General features: G+C 43.2%; 1 protein-coding gene across 1 annotated transcript in view; it reads right to left on the bottom strand.

The window, feature by feature from the left end:
* pde10a (phosphodiesterase 10A) overlaps positions 1-9,201 on the bottom strand; it is a 65,339-nt gene extending 56,138 nt beyond the window's left edge. The window contains exon 1 of the mRNA XM_034681102.1: positions 8,613-9,201. Within this exon, the coding sequence (XP_034536993.1) occupies positions 8,613-8,676 (64 nt within the window). The 5' untranslated portion in view covers positions 8,677-9,201. The remainder of the gene's footprint in view (positions 1-8,612) is intronic.
* Positions 9,202-19,494: the final 10,293 nt, after the last annotated feature.

Below are 19,494 nucleotides of genomic sequence, written 5' to 3'. Positions count from 1 at the left end.
ATCTGGAAAAAGCTTCAAACAGCACATTCTCTGGAGTTAGGGTTCATTTTTACAAGCCTTTTTATGAAGGAAATCAATTAGGCATGGTGTGGTTTATATGGAAAAGTAAATGGCTTGTAGAGATGCTGAAACTGTAAGTAATTCCCTCCGTCGTGTAATAAAATGTGCTTTCAATTAATATTTGTTCATGCTTTGTATTAGTGCAGATGATTTAAACGTCCTGAAACAAGCATCAGCATTGAAAAGTCAAAGACAAGTCCCAAGTCCTTAAAAGACCCTGCACAGGTCAGGACTGATCACACTGGAGGAAAAGCCCCAGAGTGTTTCTGACGCTCCGTCTCCTCCTCCGATGTTTCCATCTGTCCTGACTTCACCTTTAATTCTTTGTTTCAGTGGAACCTGAACGACCTCTCCCCGTCTGTCTGTTTGGATGCAACCCCACGCTTTGTGTCATCACTTCTTCAGAAGGCTGAGGAACAGAGGCGGTGATTGCACTGCATGTCTTCAGCTGCTGATCAGCTTCCTCTTTTCTTTCTCAATATAAACCTCTGTGACGCGAGGAGGAAATCACAAGGCTCTTACCCAGAGCAGTCCCACAAGGAACTCACTGTCACTTTGGGAAAGTGTGGATTTTTATCAGTTTTCATCAATTTAGTCATCAAATTTTCACTTTGTTGGAAATATTAAATTAAAAGCATGGGGATGTTTTTCATGATAGGACACACACCAAGCTGTACAAACCTCTCATGGTTAAACTGTGCTCTTACTTTCAGACTCAACACTTAGTCTGAATTTAACTGACTCACTAGTGGCTCCAGATCATCCCTATATTCATATTTAAGACACTGGAACCAGAGAGTGTGTGAATCATTTTCTTGCATGCTGTTCGTCCCTTTAGGCAGCGATGCAAGCATCAAAATAACTCTATAAAAGGTCAGTCTTGTAGGTTTTGTTGGCCATAAAGAGGCCGTGGTGTTAAATAAGACTGTTTCATTACTCCTGTTTAAAGTGTGAGTCTGGCTCTGCTGCATTTACAGTTCACAGTTAAAGTTACAGTACAGCTCGTTGGGCGTTGGAGACATCACACGGCTGAATTTATTTGTATGTTTTTGTTGCTCTTACACCAGGAGGGACTGCCAAAGCTAAATGTTGCTTCAATTAAGATGTTAAACTGACAACAGCAGACGGAGGGAAGATTTAAAGAGCTGTTAGAAACAACAACCAGCTCCATCACTCGTCTCTGCTCCTCTGTGAGCGCTGAGACATCTGCATGATGTGGCCTGAACAGAGGTGAGCGTGTCTTCGGCGCTCATGTCAGCAAAGACTGACCCCGGCAGAGCCGATGTTTAGCGAGCAAGACGTTCCTCTGCTGCAACACACAGATGAAAAATGCACATGAGAGAAAAAGGGAAAAGACCACTTCTCCTGAAGCACACTCCCTCTGGCAGAGAGTCAAGGGCAAGCTGCCAAGGTACTACTTTTCACTTTCCTGACATGAGGCTGAGGCAGGAAGGAGAGGAGGAGGGGGGGCTGCTGCGGGGTGCGTGCGTCAGCAGGTCCGCCTGGGACTCCCTTGCCAGGAGGTGGGAAGAGCATGTGGTTCTTATCTTATCTATGGGAGGGCTGGAGCACAGCGGCCAACACTGACATTCAGTGAGCGGCAAGAAGGGAAGAAAGGAGAGAGAACACCAAGGATGAAAACGCTCAGAGTCCTCTCTCCCTCTGCTCAGCTCATTTATTCATCCAGTCAAGCCGTGTGTGTGTGTGTGTGTGTGTGTGTGTGTGTGTGTGTGTGTGTGTGTGTGTGTGTGTGTGTGTGTGTGTGTGTGTGAACATACACACAGGTCATTGACATGTTGTGCATATTTTTGTGTCTGAATCCATTATTTTCTTTTGAAATAGTTATTTTTAAGACCTGCATCAATTGATTCTATAAAACTTCTTATTTTAAATACAATTTCAGTAAATTCAAATATTGAGATTTATTTTGTTTGATGTCAGGTGGCGTAACCGTCTGATCAAGTGAACTGACTTAAAACACTATAAAAAATGTATTTCAATAATAATAAATTCAAATTAAAACACCATGGCATTTTACATGTAAGAGCTTTGAAATAAACATAATTTCATAACAATAGTTTAAAGGCACTTATGGTTATTTAAAAACTTTTGCCCAGCAGTTTGCATGTTCTCAAATGTCAGGGTGACTCATGGAGCTTTTATTTTGAAAGTATTTATAATGGACTTCAACATATAGAATAATTCAGAGGACTCTACTGATTATCATGGCTGAGTTTAAAGGTTTGTAAATGTCTCTTAAATAATAACAGAAAAGCTTTTATCAGCTTATAGGTGGACGGTAACACTTTCCATGTCAGGTGGTACAACCAACCTCAAACTGTAAATATCATATTTTAAACCTGGTCAATAGAATTCAAAAATCCTCACAAAATATACTCACTAAATACAAATGGGTCAAATTTACTATTTTTAGATAACTTAAACTTAAATCCACCCCAAGTTAACAAATTATATAAAAGTAACAGAAAAACAACAAAGAGAATAAGAAATGAATAAATAGGCTACAATAAATACAAACATAATAATGATAATAATCATAATTAACAGGACAAACAAAAAGGAAGATAAACATAAGAAAACAATGTAAATAAACTAAAATAAATAATAAGAAAAAATATTTTTAGATAACTTTAAATAAAAAAATAAACAGTGTAACCACTCTAAGGGATGCTTCCTAAAACTTTCAGTTATTATAAATGAAAGGTAAGTGTATATTTGGACAAATATCTGGTTGCTCCATCTGACATTTTTTGGGTGTCCAAGTTAAGAAAAGGGTAAAAATAAAATCTATTTAACACTTTAAAAAGCTGTTTAATGTACATGCCTTGTTAGAGCACATTATTACAGACACAAAAATATGCATTGCAATCATTCTGAATATACTTTAAAAAAAACATGTTTTGAGGTTTATCTGTCAACGACCCATTTAACCCCTCACATCCCACAGCAGGCAAACATGAGGTCAGTGAAAAGGTGTCACAAGAAGAAGAAGCTGTTCCACCCTGGACTCAGAGACACGCCCCCACATGGAGGAAACAAACACCTCTGAAAAACATGCAAGATCACACCTTGCACTCCAGGAAGAGAGAGAGAGAGAGAGAGAGAGAGAGAGAGAGAGAGAGAGAGAGAGAGAGAGAGAGAGAGAGAGAGAGAGAGAGAGAGAGAGAGAGAGAGAGAGAGAGAGAGAGAGAGAGAGAGAGAGAGAGGGAGACAGAGAGAGAGACAGAGACAGAGAGAGAGAGAGAGAGAGAGAGAGAGAGACAGAGAGAGAGAGAGAGAGATAGAGAGGGAGATTTCCATGGAAATGTAATTTGAATTATTTCCACCTCCATGCTCCAGGTCATTAGACGTAAAGGGTAGAGGCTATAAATGGCCAGCTGAGATGTAGATAAGGCATGTCCCTTGATCCGCGGCCTAATCGTGTGGTCACAAGCAAGCAGCGACACTCTGACTGCAGCGAGAGACACAAAGCAGGTCAACATTCCCCGTCCACTCCAGTTCAGAGCTCTAAACCTGCTCATGCAGAGGTGGTGGATCACAAAGCCTTCCACAGCATCCTGAGTTAGCACACAAAGTCACATTTCTCCTGTCCCTGTGTGATATGAACACGCTTGAGAAATGCATTAACAAAAGTTCTCCTGGTTTGGAGCAGCATGCCTTCACACAGGCAAACATTAGACCTCTCAGATAAAGCTCCTGCTCTCTGTCAGATACCCTGAGAACAGTGTGAGTCAGTTTGGTGGTGACTGAGGTTAGTCTGTGTGATGTCTGCAGGAAAGAGAAGCAGGACCAGAAGAAGGACTGTATGTTTTAGATTCAATGCACACTTTAAGATCTGTTTGTTGTTTGCACATCATGTTGTTGTTGTCATGTTGAGCCAGAGAGAGAAGCAACTAATAGAAATACTTGATTGTCATCCTTCTGCATGGAACTTGTTACTTTGACAGCCGTCAGTACTCTGACCTTCTTCTCCTCACATTACCAAACAGATGTGTTACTTTCACTTTAATCTGGGATGCAGAATGTATGATCATATAGTCAGATTAAAGTTGCTTCCACTCTCTGATCAACAAGCCAACATCCTGACACAGTAGGTGGCGGTGGCGGTGCGTGAGCTGCTATTGCATACAGAGAAGAAGAACAAGCGCAGCCGCAACAAGCTGATGAGAGAGGAAACATGGCGTCACTGGTGTGGATGTTTTTCATTACTTCAGAGGAGAACACCACTGCAGCTTGCAGAACATGTGCTGCAAGTAGGGATACACCGATCCTACTTTTAAGATCCTGATACCGATATTGATAACTGGGACTCTGCAGATCTGATCCTGGGGTTAATTTAACAATCTCTGTTCCTCAATGTGAGGATAGAATCATGTTTTGGTCACTTCAGGCTTTTCTGACTTTGTAAACCAAAATAAAATGAGGAGCTCAGGGTTTATTTGGGACAGTATCTAAAGTCACTGTTACTCTGCAGACGTATCTCTACCTGCTCAGTGTGATGTGATCTCTACATTCAGTCTGATCCACAACAACATCAGAGACAGGAGTTTGACCACGAAGAAGGACTTCTGAGTTTGTTGAGTTTGACTTTAACAGACTTTAACATGAGGAAGATGTTACTGCAGCACAGGAGAGCTCCAGTTCACAGGAAGATAATAAACCACAAATGAACAGTCTGAAGTGTTCTTAGTCAGAATTAGTAAATATAAAATATGAATATATATGTTGCTGATAAATCTCAGCCTTTTTCACCACTGGGTGCTCACACACATTTTAAAAAATATACATATAAATATGAGTTATGTTGTTGGATATATCAGCATCAGGAGCAGCTTGAGTCCAAATTCACTCTGACTGGATGCAACACTTAAACACTAGATCAGGGGGTCCCAAAGTGTGGGTCGGGACCCCCTGAGGGGTCGTGAGATGTCTTCAGGAATGTTTTTTTTTTTTTAAGTTATCTAAAAATATTTATTATTATAATTAATTTTAGTTTATTTACATTGTTTTCTTATATTTATCTTCCCTTTTGTTTGTCCTGTTAATTATGATTATTCCTTTATTATGTTGTATTTATTGTAGCCTATTTATTTATTTGTTCTTCTCTTTGTTGGTTTTTATTACTTATATAATACAAACATATTTTTCCTCCTTAGCTTTTAACCCAGAGTTAAAGTTGTGTCTCTGTCTGTTCTTTTGTTGGATTTGTTTTTGCTCTTACAGTGTTTTTATTCTTTCTAAGAGTTTTATTTGTTTTATTCTGATTCTTGATTGTTTTTTTACATGTGCTATACTAATACTAAAACTAAAAAAATAAAAACAGAAGCTATACTTGAAATAAAACCTTGTAAATATAAAGTGTAATGAGTTTTCTGCCTTTCTTTGTTTCCAGATGACTCCTAAGTTTAGAGTTAGTGAACAGTTAATGATCTAAAGCATCAGGAGCAGCAGGTTCATTCATAACACACAGGAAACACAGACACATGCTCATATAGGGAGGGTCACTTTCTGCAGACCAGCTAAACACATTAAATCACTCTGAGGGACAGGGGGGGGGTCACAAGTCTTTGGTACCTATATTTTGGGGTTTGGGAACCCCTGCTCTAGATGATTACTCAGCGTATCCATCAGTATATATCACGCATGACAAACTTAACATTATCCAACAGCTGCAGAAAATGTATGAAGATCTGACAGAAGAGCGAGCCGCTCTCTGTGCAGCTGCTTGAAGGGATCCTAACTCCTGCCTCCTCCTTACATCACAGATGTTCATCAGGCCTGAAACTGATCCTCACAGTCACTGTTCACTCACAGTCCTGGATCAATCCTGGAACCTGTGTCTTGATGAAAAGCTGTGTCTCACTACCCCCATCCCTACCCCCCCCCCCCCCCCCCACCTCATCCCCTGAGTCACATCAGTGATGCAGGGTTGTGTTCCCCGCTCCACATCTGGACTGATGCTGAACTCTGCAGCCGCTCTGCTGAGGGGCCAGTGGGGACCCGTTAATGAGAACCACAGATCTTTGCCTCCTCTCCACTTTTATGAGGCCTGACGTGAGGACAAGTTGTAAGGGAATCTACATGCATGTGGCCTTTTCCCATCCCCTCAGATACCAACCCACGACAAGCTGATGAGGGGTCAACGGACGCCTCGAGGAGAATGTCATCTGTTTGAGCGCTCCGATCGTGCACCGAGCCCCGAGCCCCGGCACGGATCCAGGACCGCTCAGATCTTGATAGACAAAAGGGTTCAAACTGCATAACAAGCTCATTTTCTTTGGCTTGTATTTCCTGGGAGTGTAAAAAAAAAAAAAACACTCAAGACAAATCACAAAGAGAAACTACTTGGCTGAGCGTTCAGCCAGATTGGAATTATACAGCCATTCAAATTTCAATCAAGCCTGAGTTTTGGTATCAAGCGCTCTGTGTTAGTATTTACTCAGTGACGGTGCTGAGAGAAACCCTCACTGTGAGGGAGAGAGGGCAGGCGGCGGGGCAGGAAATGTCCAGTGTGAGCACTTCCTGCCTGACAATGCAGCCTTCTTCACTGAGTTAAGCAATTCATCGACAGCCAATTGGGTTTGAAAATGCCTGAGAGATCACATTAGGGCTGACCCAGACTGACCCCCAGTACCAGCCAGGACTTTCCACAAACAATGCACACAAACACACACGTGGTTGTAAGTTTTCCCCTAACGTGAGGCTACAAACAGCTGAATGACCCGGGCCAGAACGCTTTGAAGTAAAGGAGCAAGCACAGAGCAAACATGTTGTCTTTATGAAGTCTGTTTCTGCAGGGAGGATCTGTGGCAGCAAACGGTCCCATTTCAGAGAGGACAAACAGCAACAGGAGGACAAACATGCCAGCAGTGACCAGACAACAAAACAGAGCTTTTTAAAAACACATCAAAATCCCCAACAATCCTCAGTGTCAGATACATTTACAGAGATCCATCACATGTCTGATGTTTGGAGAGAGCACTCTGTGTTTGCTTCATGTTTCTGTGTCAAAAAGCTTTGAGCAAATCATCTCTTATCCCAAGAAATATAACAGAGAGAAAAACTCCATCCTACATTTAACAAAGACTGAAAGACAGCTGTGCAACATTTGAATCTTAGAAACATCAGAGCAGTTTGGGTTCTTATTTCTGCACAGAGGAGATTGTTCCTGTAAGTCCCACAGCTCTGTGATTACACTTTAAAAATAAATACATTGCACATATTTAATTTAATGTGCTTTTATATATGTATTGTTTTTGCAGTAGGTGTGCATGCTGTGGATTTAGTTCTTTTTTAAATTCTAACTTGTGATTATTTTTTCACACCTAAACACCACGACTAACAGGCGTTAGCATGAAGCTGAAACTGTTTGAAAAGAGAAGCTTAAAGGTGAGCATGGTTATAATAAAGTAAAAGAGGAAGCAGACGGTGAAGGATTCCCCTTTCTCTCCCCGTCAGTGTTTGATGTGATTTTAACAGACGTGTGTTTCAGCTCATCCTGCAGCTTGTTTCTTCATGGAGCCGGACTCTGAGAGCGACACGTCTCCTCTTTGTAAATTACAAAGTGTATGAGCTTTTATGAAAACTGCATTTCTTGTCCTTTTTTGGTCAGCATGAGGGCGGGTTACCTACATACTGTACCTCAATAATACATTCCATGACTGCAGTTTACTGCTATGTGTGTACTTTGGCGTCTGTCGCTGTCCCAGGCCCCAAACTGCTAACTTGTTATTACAGGGCTGCCACTAAAGGTCACATGAGGTGCCACTGAAACAACTGACAGAGCTGCACACAAAGAGAGTGGAAGGGTGACGGGGAGGATAAATTACACTCAAGTAGATGTTCCCTGAGCAATAAAACTAAGATTTAAAAAAGGAGATAAAATGACAAAATATGAATAAGGACTGTAAAAGGATTAAAGAGTGAGTGCTGAGAAATCCACTGGTGTTCTCAGTGGATTCAATTATTCAATAACTGTGGATGGTGCTGCCTCTGATATAAACAATGCTTTGAAACAAAAGCTGCAGGTACAGAATAAATAAGAGGATTCAGAGTGATGTATGGTGTATAAATTATAAAAAACATGCTCATGCATTTCTCTCCTTTACTTCATGTCTATAGATTGATCTTCATGGAGGAGTAAATAGTTTGTATATTTAGAATCATCTCCTGGAGAAGCTGCAGACTCCTCTGTGTGATGTCTTCCTGCAGCTCTCTGCTCTCTGCTCTACAGCCCGGTCCGGACCCACACCACAGAGCGTTCATCTCTACATTAGATGTTTTAAATACAGGCATGCACTATATATGTCATGGTGCAGTCCCCTCTCCAAATGAGTCCCCACCCATCTACAGCAGCTATCAATCTGTCATTCATAAAGTTGGATAGACACATGGGTGAATACGCATGCAGGACCCAAATGTGTCCCTGATTTCCCTCCTTACTGCTCTGATCCTCAGAGTCAAGCTCCAGGATTGTGCGTAAATGTCAGAGATGATTTAAGTCTTGAAATGTTTGTTAAAATAAAACCTACTTGCACCCAGGAAACAGTCCGTTAACCTTCTGAAACAGCTTGTTGAAGACGGACCATCTTCCATCTCGGACTGTGAGCGCAGAGAGAGAGAGGAGCCTCTGCAGCTGCAACTCTGTGCGTCTGATCCCAAACCCAAACCTCCTCCAGTCCGCGCTGAGAGGTGATGGTGTCCTCACTGCTTCAGGCTGTGTTCGCTTTAGGAAGGGCAAGAAGAGCAGAGTGCTGCCCCCCCCCTCCCACCCCACCCTCCACCAGCGCTATGACCCAGCACCGCTGGCCGAGGTGTAGCTACAGTCGGCCCGCCTCCTCGGCGTGCTGGCTCCGGGGTGGATGTGCAGCAGCAGCAGACTGGAGCAGCTGAGAGGACGACGCACAGACTCAGAGGAGCTGGAGGAACACACACACACACACACATGGCGCACACGCACACACACACACACACACACACACACACACACACACACACACACACACACACACACACACACACACATGGCGGGCGCGCACACACACACCAAGGGGAGAGCGGAACAGACACGAGCGCGTCAGGGTCAAGTCTTCTAAACGCATCAAGCATCACTTCCTGTGTGCTTTTCAAAATAAAAGCACGAGTGCTTTTGACTGTGGGCTCAGGCTTATGAATAGATGTTTGTATGTACTTTATATATATGTATAGATCTGCACGGTAGGCTATAGAATTAAATGACAGTATAGGACTCTTTAATCTTGAATCCTTTATGACTATCCTTTATTGCCCATCCACTCTTAAGGCATTTCAATAATGGACCGAATCCACTTGTTACTCTTGCTAAAGAATATAAAGTGATGTAAAATAACACACGTTTCAGTCTTTTTCTTAAACATGAACTGGTTTTTAAAAGCTACAGTAACTGCATTATTTCAGTTCACACCTTTTTCTAAGATTACATTTAAAAAAGAGCTTTTAATGTGAAGAACAAATCTTCCTGGTTTCCGGTGTTTGGGTGAACCTGACGCGTCTGGTCCACGCGCTCTTGACGCTGTTGTTCCTGTTCCTGGATTTGGCTGCGTAAAGGGGGCAGAGCCACATGCCCTGCGCTCTCCAGAGCCTCGCTGCTGTTTCCTGGTCCAGGACTCAGTGGTCTAGAGGAGAGACCACAGCCTCCGGATTTACAGCATGTCTGGACCCAGCAGTGACGTCCAACACCTTAAAGGCTGCAGCGTATTACTGAGGGATATGTTTTGGGGATATGTTTTGGGGATATGTTTTGGGGATATGCTTTGGGGATATGTGGTAAATTTTTTGGAAGCAGTGAATTCCCTCCTGCTCTTGGGGTGCTGTGACCTCTGACCTCCTTAGCAGAAAGGTTCTTAATAGAGGGTAAAGGTAGGGTAGCAGTTTGAAAGCCAAAGTGTATGAATGAGTCATATTTGAAGCACCATCATGTGGATGAACCTCTCACATAAAGCCAGACTAAAACACAATCTCAAGCTTCACCTTCACCAAATTAGGACCTGCTCTTATAACGGTGCAGCAAGATAAGATCACATTTCATCATCAGCAAATACAGAAATGATGTGTGTGTGACTTTGATCTTCCTGAGCTCTAATTCTTTTTACCTCCTGGAGAATTTATCAGACCTTCTTTTGTCCTAATAATAAAGTATGATTCTTCTTTCTGCCGTTTTCTGCCTCTCTTGATTTTTGGGCTTCAGATATCTGCAGAGACTCACACTCAGAGAAAAGAAATGTATTCCATTGATTTATTTCACCAGGCTAACTCAGTCACACATTTACATAAATTATAATTGTAAATATTGTCTTGAATTGGCAAGATGAAATAAATCAATGTGGTCCGTTCCTTCAGTGAAGTCCTAACTCTGTAAATTACAGGCAGCATGAACACAGCTGGAATACTCAGACATGCTCAGTGGAGTTATAATCCTTCATAATAAAATACAGAGAGTAATAATCAAGCTGTCTTCATGTTTTAGTTTAACAACAAGATGAACATTTGGAGAGGAATCTGCAGAGACAAAAGGCACAACTTTAAGTATGCAGAAAAACCCTCTGACTTCTTCAAATGTTAAACCACAGGATTACCAAATCACTACTTTTTAAGTTTCATTTTCAAGTGTTAGCCACTTCCTGTATCACTTTGAGATCTCTGACGTCTGTGAGGCAACACATGGTTCCTTTTGACTTTTGCTCTAAAGCTCTTTAACAGGGTGAGACCATGGAATGGACACATTAACATGGACACATTAACATGGACACATTAATATGGACACATTAACATGGACACATTAACATGGACACATTAATATGGACACTGCGCCTCCATGCAGTTCCCTTTGTGAGATGTGATCCAGAATGTTGCATTAGTGAAGCCACAGCGTTCACAGCAGCGGTGCATCTGGTGGAGCTGACGTCACATCCCTTCCTCTTACCAAAACATGCATTTCACTTAGATACCAAAACAAGTAAATAAACATAAACAAAGAGACGTCAGAGATCCCTCAGACGGGTACAATCATCAGCTGAACTGACTCCACCGCCACAGACGTGGTCGGATCCACCACGTCATTAAAAAGCACTCATCTTGTGTAACTGTACGTTCGATTTTAACATTTATTCAGATCTTTATTTTACTGACAGGAAGTCTCTTTGTTTTTGCACCAGACGCCACAGATACGTGTCCTTCCACCTGCAGTGCACTGACTGTAATGTACTAGTCTCTGACATGATGCACTGTCACTCAGTCTAACATAACTTCATGCACCTAATGATTATCCAGCAGATACTGAATGGTGTTTCTGATGGCAGAGTAAAGCTCTGATAAATTCTACATAGAGCTCACACATACACTGAGAATAGTTCTGTGGTTGGAGTTTGTTAAAATGAGCTGAATGACATGGTAGAGCTGATCACATCTGTAGCGGTTGAGATGGTTTCTCAACACAGGGGTCGAGCTGACTAACATCCTCTCAGACTCTCACACTTACTACTGACCTGACCCTCAAACAACCACACTTTAAAAAAAGTGAACTATCCCTTTAAAAACTAATCACTCATTAAAACTTAACTCATCAGAAAAATGAACACTTGGACATAAATCACAGAAAGCATGTTACTGTGTGTTTTAATTTTATAGTCTGAACCATGTTCCATCTGCTAACATGAAGGAGGCGGGGCTTATGAACTATACTGCAGCCAGTCAGCAGGGGGAGCTCTAAATGTTTTGGTGTCACAGTCACCTTGAACATTTGTTCAATCAACATACTTTAGAATTATAGATCCCTGTGGACAAATCTCCATATCTTCATTCAAAATATATCTTTCCAGGAGAATTGTCGGCCTATAGCGGTCTAAACGCACGCCATAAGCAGAGGCAACAGTCCTTGTTGCAGGGGTTGCAGGTTCGACTCCCAGCCATGACCATTTGCTGCATGTCTTCCCCCGCTCTCTGCTACACATTTCCCTGTCTCTCCAGTTTTCCTATCAAATAAAAGCAAAAATAATAATAATAATAACTGATTTTATATAGTGCCTTTCAAGAAACCCAAGGTCTCTTCACAGGGTCAGGTAGGGGGTCTGGGGGGTAGGTCTAACGGGGAAAGGCCTTGAGGAAAAGGTGTGTTTTGACTGCTTCTTTAAAAGTGTCCAGGGTTGGGGCGCTCTGATGTCTGGAGGGAGAGAGTTCCACAGAGTAGGGTCTGCCACACTGAAGGCTCTGTCCCTGAAGGTCCACAGCTTAGTCCGAGGGATGGAGAGGAGACCCAGGTCCGAAGACCTTAGGTTCCAGTATGGAGTGTGTTGGTGGAGGAGGTCAGCCAGGTATTGGGGGGGCGAGGGCATGCAGGGATTTGTAGGTGAGGAGGAGGAGGAGCTTATAGGTGATGTGGTACTTTACAGGGAGCCAGTGGCGGTGCATGAGAGTGGGGGGCTTGGTGTGTGTGAGAACCCTGGCAGCTGAGTTCTGCACGTATTGGAGCCGGTCCAGGGCCTTGCTGAACAGGACTCCATTGCAGTAATCCAGCCGGGAGGTAATGAAAGCGTGGACGAGGGTCTGGGTAACTGAATCAGAGAGAGATGGACGCCCCAAAACATACTTTAATATATGAATATATCCTACTGGACTCACTGTGCCACTGCATCATGACTCCTCACAGAGGTGCTGATGACATTAATCCCACTCTGAACCATACAGGTGCATTTAGTATCCTCTATGATTGTCTTACCATCTATCAGTTCTCACACAATCACTGTATCCTGATATCCTCATTGGTATGGCCATGTGTCAGACCTGCAGGAGTTACCCTGTGATTCCCACCCTTCCTTTCCACAGGTCACACCCCTCATGTTTACATTAATGAGAGCAGCAGCATCATTTACTGGAAATGTAAAGAGGAAATAATCCAGACGTGTGTCATAAAATCAGGAACTCTGCAGCACACACACCCACACACACACACACACACACACACACACACACACAGATCCTAATGCAGCTGAAATGTTCATGATGTCACCATCAGCTTGTAAATGATTCCTGTTGAATGTTTCTGTGTCTGAGTGAGGATCCCACATTAAGCTCCTAATGAAGTGGGCTCCCTATCTCTGCCACCTCGTGTTATCAGCCCTCACAGAGCACCCAAACAGCTCGGAGCCGGCAACATGATACAGCAGAACGCAAGCCAGACTCCCTCACAGCCGCAGTATTACATCCTGATCATATCCAGAAAAGAGAGAGGGAGAGAGAGAGAGAGAGAGAGAGAGAGAGAGAGAGAGAGAGAGAGAGAGAGAGAGAGAGAGAGAGAGAGAGAGAGGAAGAGAGAGAGGAAGAGAGAGAGAGAGAGAGAGAGAGAGAGAGAGAGGAAGAGAGAGAGAGAGAGAGAGGGGTGGGAGCCGAGGCCGGTTACGTCAGCATTTGCGCTATCACTCTCTGGCATTCCTACACTTCTCAGCAGCTGGTCCATTCAGAGGTCACATATAACAGCAGATCACACTCTGTCACTTCTCCTTCAACCTGAGCCTGATGAGGAAACAACCTGCCTCTCCTGCTGACACATCCGCTCATGCAAAATAGAGACTTAAAGCAGATGATACTGGGAGTAGGACGAATCAAATTCTACCATTAAGATGAAATAAATCAATTATAATGCAACACAAAGTCTGCCTTTTACTTTCAGATGGATCCTCATCCTCTTGGTTCCATTTGAACTGGAGCAGTCTCATAAAATACTTATCTTTACAACTTTCATTTCAACAACCAGTATGATATTTCATTCTGGATTATAAGCCTCATGAAATGAATATGTGAAGTTGTAAAGATGATGTTGAAGGTAACACAAATTAAAAACCTTCAGTTTATGACTCTGTCAGCTCCTTCAGTCCTCACCTCCGTGCTCCCTCCCTGCACTCAGAGCAGCTCATGTGTGGAGATTTGTACAGAAAACAAATGCTTTAAAACATTTCCTGCAAAGTTCAGGACTGTGAGTTTATGAGCTTATGTGAGACGGTTCAGGATGAAGAACTTATAGGGGGACGCTGAAGATCACAAGGGATGCAGCGACTCTGTCTGTGACCCGCCGGTGAACCCTCCTGATCCGCTGAGCTCAGAAGCAGCAGAGCGACCGTTCTTATGTTTGAATAATTATTACATAACAGGAAGTAACTTGACCTGTCAAACTGATATTTCCACTGTGTTTAGATTAGCCCACTTGGTATGAAATAAACCCCAACCACTGACACAAACAGGAACATGAATGGTGCTGAAGACGTTCTGTGTTTAACCACAGACAGACTCTGAGCTCGAGCTCACAGTTTAAAGTTTATCATGTTTGAATGTATGTGAGACACATATCAGGTGTTTCCTGCACTATGTAACTTACAGAGAGAGAGATGCATTTCACTGGAGACAGACTCCTCTCTGCATCAAGCTGCCCATCATCTCTGGAGGGCAAATAAAGAATAACTTTAAGATTCTGACTGACACATTAGAGGGCCTCTGATTTAAAATACTCTCATCACGGTATGACAACATGAACATCATTCAGTCACACAGCTTCAACAGATTTAAGATTCTTAGTCCTGATAATGAAAATCTAAAAAACAATATATTATGATTTGATACAATACTACAAAAATGAATACAATCCAATCTAATATGATAAAATACAGTATGAAGAATTACGTATCATGATATTATGATCAATCAATCTTTATTTGTATCACTCCAAATCACAACAAACTTTATCTCAAGACTCTTCTACAAACAGAGCAGGTCTAGACCACTCTATGTCAAATCCTGAACAGAGACCCAACACCAAGACCGGATCAGACTCAGTCTGACCCCACCTTAATCCACCATGAGCATTACACCTCACAGTATTTAGCTAGTTACAGTGGAGAGGACAAACCCGCTCTGGGTGCGCTGGTTGATGGCAGCCTCCTCACTCTGACATCTCTCCCTAAGCATGTTCACTGCATGTGTGTGTATTTGTATGTTTATACCAAAATAAACTGTGTGTGTTGCATGACCAAAAATAGCACAGGTGAAAAAATTGAATCCCCCCCCTGTGGATTAATAAAGTACCTTTCTTCTTAAAGGTGACATATTCTGCTCTTCTTCATCAACATATATTGGTCTAAGAGGTCCCCAAAACATGTCTTTAAAGTTTATGCTCATAAAAAAACTTTGAAATCAGATTCTGGTCTGCCTGTAAACCCCTCTTCTTCAGCCCTGCTCAGAACAGTCTGTTTTCTGTGTCTGTGCCTTTAAATAAGAATGAGCTCTCTGACCACGCCCCCTCAGGAAGTGGGTGTGGCCTCGGCTGTCCAGCACGTTGATCTAATGTTTCCATGTTGGCTGAATATACACGGCTGCTCACAGACCCGCGTTACTTCAACCCTCTGAATCTGATCCAGAATCTGATCCTGACGGAGAGGCGCCTGCAGCAGGACCTTTCTGAACCATTGGTCACAGATTTAGTGTTTCTTGTTGTTTTATTTGTCAGTATGTCGACGTGTGTCTTGGTACACAGCTACCAACATGTAGCTATGTGGCTATGCTAACTAGCGCTAGCACTTTTCCATGAAAACTAAAACTCATCCACTAGATCTTCAAATCTGCAGACGTGGGGAGTCAAAGCGACCTTTGTGTTTATTAAGACAGCCTACAACTAGCATGCCTCCCTCCTAAGCTCCTTGTTAGCACACATGTGTGCAGGGAATGAAAAACGGAGGAGGGGTTGAGTTGTATTTTATACAGTCTATGGGCTGAACAAGCTCCGAGCTCTGACTTCCTGTTACAGACCGGATGGCGTTGTGACGTATGAAAAACACTGAAAACTGAAACGGCTGGTTTCAGCACACATTTACAGAAAGGTGGAGAAATCAGAACAGGGGCAGAATGGAGTCTTTGACTTTTCAGGGGGTTTGTAGACAGGGACACAGATTTCAGGGAGAGAACCATTAAAAAGAACATTCTGCAGGATATGTCACCTTTAAAGGAATGAACTAACATGTAGGGGGATTTATATGAGGTGTACTTATACTAGGGATGCACCGATCCTTCTTCTTAGGTCCTGATATGGATACCTGGGCTTTGGTATCTGCTGATCCGATCCTGGTGTTGACTTAACAATCTCTCTTCCTTAATGTGAGGATAGAATCATGTTTTGGTAACTTCAGTCTTTTCTGACTTGATGGTGAACTGTACCTGGGTTCCAAGTCCTAAACCAGAGGCTGGAATCCCTTAACTTCAAGGATCCAGAACAATTAAATCCAGTAACCGGTCTGTGTTTTCACACTTTGAATCCATTAATAGAAGGTTTCTTCCTTCTTTGCAGTCGGCTACAGCTGACGTAAACTTCCTCCTTTGGGCTCACATTATATTTTTCAGAGTGACCGTCATCCATCAAAACATTACCTCTGCACATGTTGAGAGTTGTTAGCATAAGAAGCGTGACATGCAGCTAACCTGCAGAGCCTCTGTAGTTCTCCTCCATCATGCTCCACCAGGCAAACATGCAAAGACCGGGTGGAGCTGATGACATAGGAGACACACATGTCTGTTGAAAACACAGAACAGCATAGAGATGAATAGATCTGTCATATGGACCGGCACTATATATCGGCCCTTTGAACAGTCAGCATTGCGGCGTCTACAAGTCGTCCAAAATGCAGCCGCCCGCCTGCTGACTGGAAAGAAACGGCAGGATCACATCAGTCCTGTCCTTGAGTCTTTGCACTGGTTGCCTGTGAACTTTAGGATCCAGTTCAAGGTTTCATTCATTGTCTTTAAGTGTTTAAATGGTCTGGCACCGTCTTATTTATCAGACCATGTTCAGCCTCACAGTACTTCCAGAGCACTTAGGTTGTCAAACCAGCTGCTCCTGGCAGGACCTCGGTCCAGACTCTCTACTCGGGGGGACAGAGCCTTCTCAGGGGCGGCCCCAAAGCTCTACCTTTCCAGGTTAGAGCTGCACAGTCTGTGGATCACTTTAAAACACTCCTGAAAACCCATCTTTGCTCCTTGGTGTTCAGTCCCAGCTAAACAAGAATCCTTGGCCTTTTACTTTTTACTCTTTTATTTCCTAAATTGAGCTCTGACTGTTCTTTTATTGTTTTTATTTATTGTTATATTGTGTTTGATTATATTGTATTTTAATATCTGTACAGCACTTTGGTCAGCTGAGGTTGTTTTAAATGTGCTCTATAAATAAAGTTTTGATGTGACTTGACTTTGTCACCGATATCCGATCTAGCTTTGTGAGTCCGATCTAGCCGATACCAGATACCAGGATCAGATCAATGCATCCCTAACTTACACTTAAAGAGTGTGTGTAGATTCATGTCAGATGAAGGGATTATATTTCCTTCTAAATGAACTCAACAAAAAGAAGACATGGATCTGCTTTGGTTAGAGGCTCATATTTGTCCTCACAGACTAAGTGGAAGTATTTTGTTAGACTGTCTCTCTGGTCCCGGCTGACGTCGGGGGTCAATGTGACAAATGTGTATTTTCTGATTTACGGACGACATCGTTGGCAGCAGACGGGTCACCAGATGGATTTTGAGGCCAGACCTGCGTCACGGTATCCTTTTATTTACGTGGATACAGTTTCAATAAAACAAACCAAACACAACAGACCCAAGAAAACCTCCAAATGTCCACCGGGGCTCCTCGGACTTGATCTCTATCAATTTGGACAGGCAGCCCTGCTCTCCTTTCTCTGTCAACATCATCCTGCCACCAAATCCAGATCCATCTGTGGACGGATCCCATGTGTGTGTTAGGGGGAATTTATGGAAATCAGAAAGGTGATGATGAAAGAAGCAGAAATCTCCTCTATCTTAGTATGGGATGTGTGTGTGTGTGTGTGTGTGTGTGTGTGTGTGCATGTGTGTGTGTGTGTGTGTGTGTGTGTGTCACATGCACACGGCTCCTATGGCTGCTGGTGAGCGAGCAGCCTCACTCTGCATCCGCTGGAGGATCAACAGCTGACTGAGGAGCAAAGTGTTCAGCAGCCACGCTAACCGTTCCCCCCCTCTCGGCTGTTTTTAGCAAACATCCTCCTGATGACTGCGGCCTCTGTCTCCAACATGAGAGCAGCACATCTTCAGACGTGTGTGTGTGTGTGTGTGTGTGTGTGTGTGTGTGTGTGCGCATGTTCACACACACAGCCTTACCCCCTATCCCCACATTACAGACCTCATCCACTTAAGCACATTTCTGATTCAAGGCACTGTAAAAGCTTTTTGCACACACACGCAAGATGTAAGTGTAACATTTACAGATCACATGCAAGCACACACACACACACACACACACACACACACAGGGGCATACTTGCATCCATGTAGGCTCACACACACACACATCACATGCAGCAGACACACACCACAGAGACTTCCAGTCCCCTCCCCCCAACTGAATAGTCTGTTCTGACAATCCACAGGACAGCCGGAGCATTGACGTCAGAGGCAGGCCCATGAAAATACAGGGTCCCTGGGGGGCTGAGGGAGTTATGCACATCTTCACAGCTTGGCTCGCAACTAGTTCAACAACCAATGAGCAGATCACTGCCTCTGTTTACTCTCTATTTGTCTGAAAATGCAATAATGACAAAAAATAAAAGCAGCTCCACGTTTACACAAAGCCCGGCATGCACACATTTGCATGCGACTGCAATGCGGATGGTCTGAGACGTGACGTCAATAGACGTCATTGCACTGTGATCCATCAGGACAAATGTGAGATAGGTGCATAATTTAGGTTAATGGGAACACAAATCACAGCACATCGTTACCTGCCCTCTGTCGGCTTAATAACTGCCATACTGAGTAACTGCTGTCAGGCTGTGCTGTAGGAGACGTCCCCAGAGGAGAGGTCTGTTGCTCGCTCAGACGTCCTCACGGTCCCAGGAGGAAAGATGACATCTTTGTTTATTGTTGGATGTTCTGAACAGAGCAGGGGTGGGATGGATTTATCCACCTGGACAACCACAGTCCTGGTTTTGTTCCTCTTATCAAGGGATGTGAACTCAGACTGCATGACTGTACATTTCATCCAAGGGTGCATACATCTATACATGTTTTATCTGTTTGTGATGCTTTAGCTGCAGCTGTGAGGTTGTCCATGTGAGACAGGCTATCACCTGGAAACTACGGTGGCCCTGAGAGCTCACAGCACTGCAACTTAGGAAAACACATGCAAAGACAAAACACAACCAAATTAATAAAACATCTTCATCAATTTGACAACACATGCACAGCATTTAGAAAAACACGCTGCAAAGACCACAACACAACAGAAGTGTTTCCAGAGGACACTTAAAAGTGATGCACAAGCCCGGACACACTTGTTGTTGACGTGGATTTTGAGTCACAGCGATAT

The sequence above is a fragment of the Notolabrus celidotus genome, chromosome 4 (genome assembly GCF_009762535.1).
Source record: "Notolabrus celidotus isolate fNotCel1 chromosome 4, fNotCel1.pri, whole genome shotgun sequence".
Lineage (NCBI taxonomy): Eukaryota > Metazoa > Chordata > Actinopteri > Labriformes > Labridae > Notolabrus > Notolabrus celidotus.
This window is presented reverse-complemented; position numbering and strand designations above follow the sequence as displayed.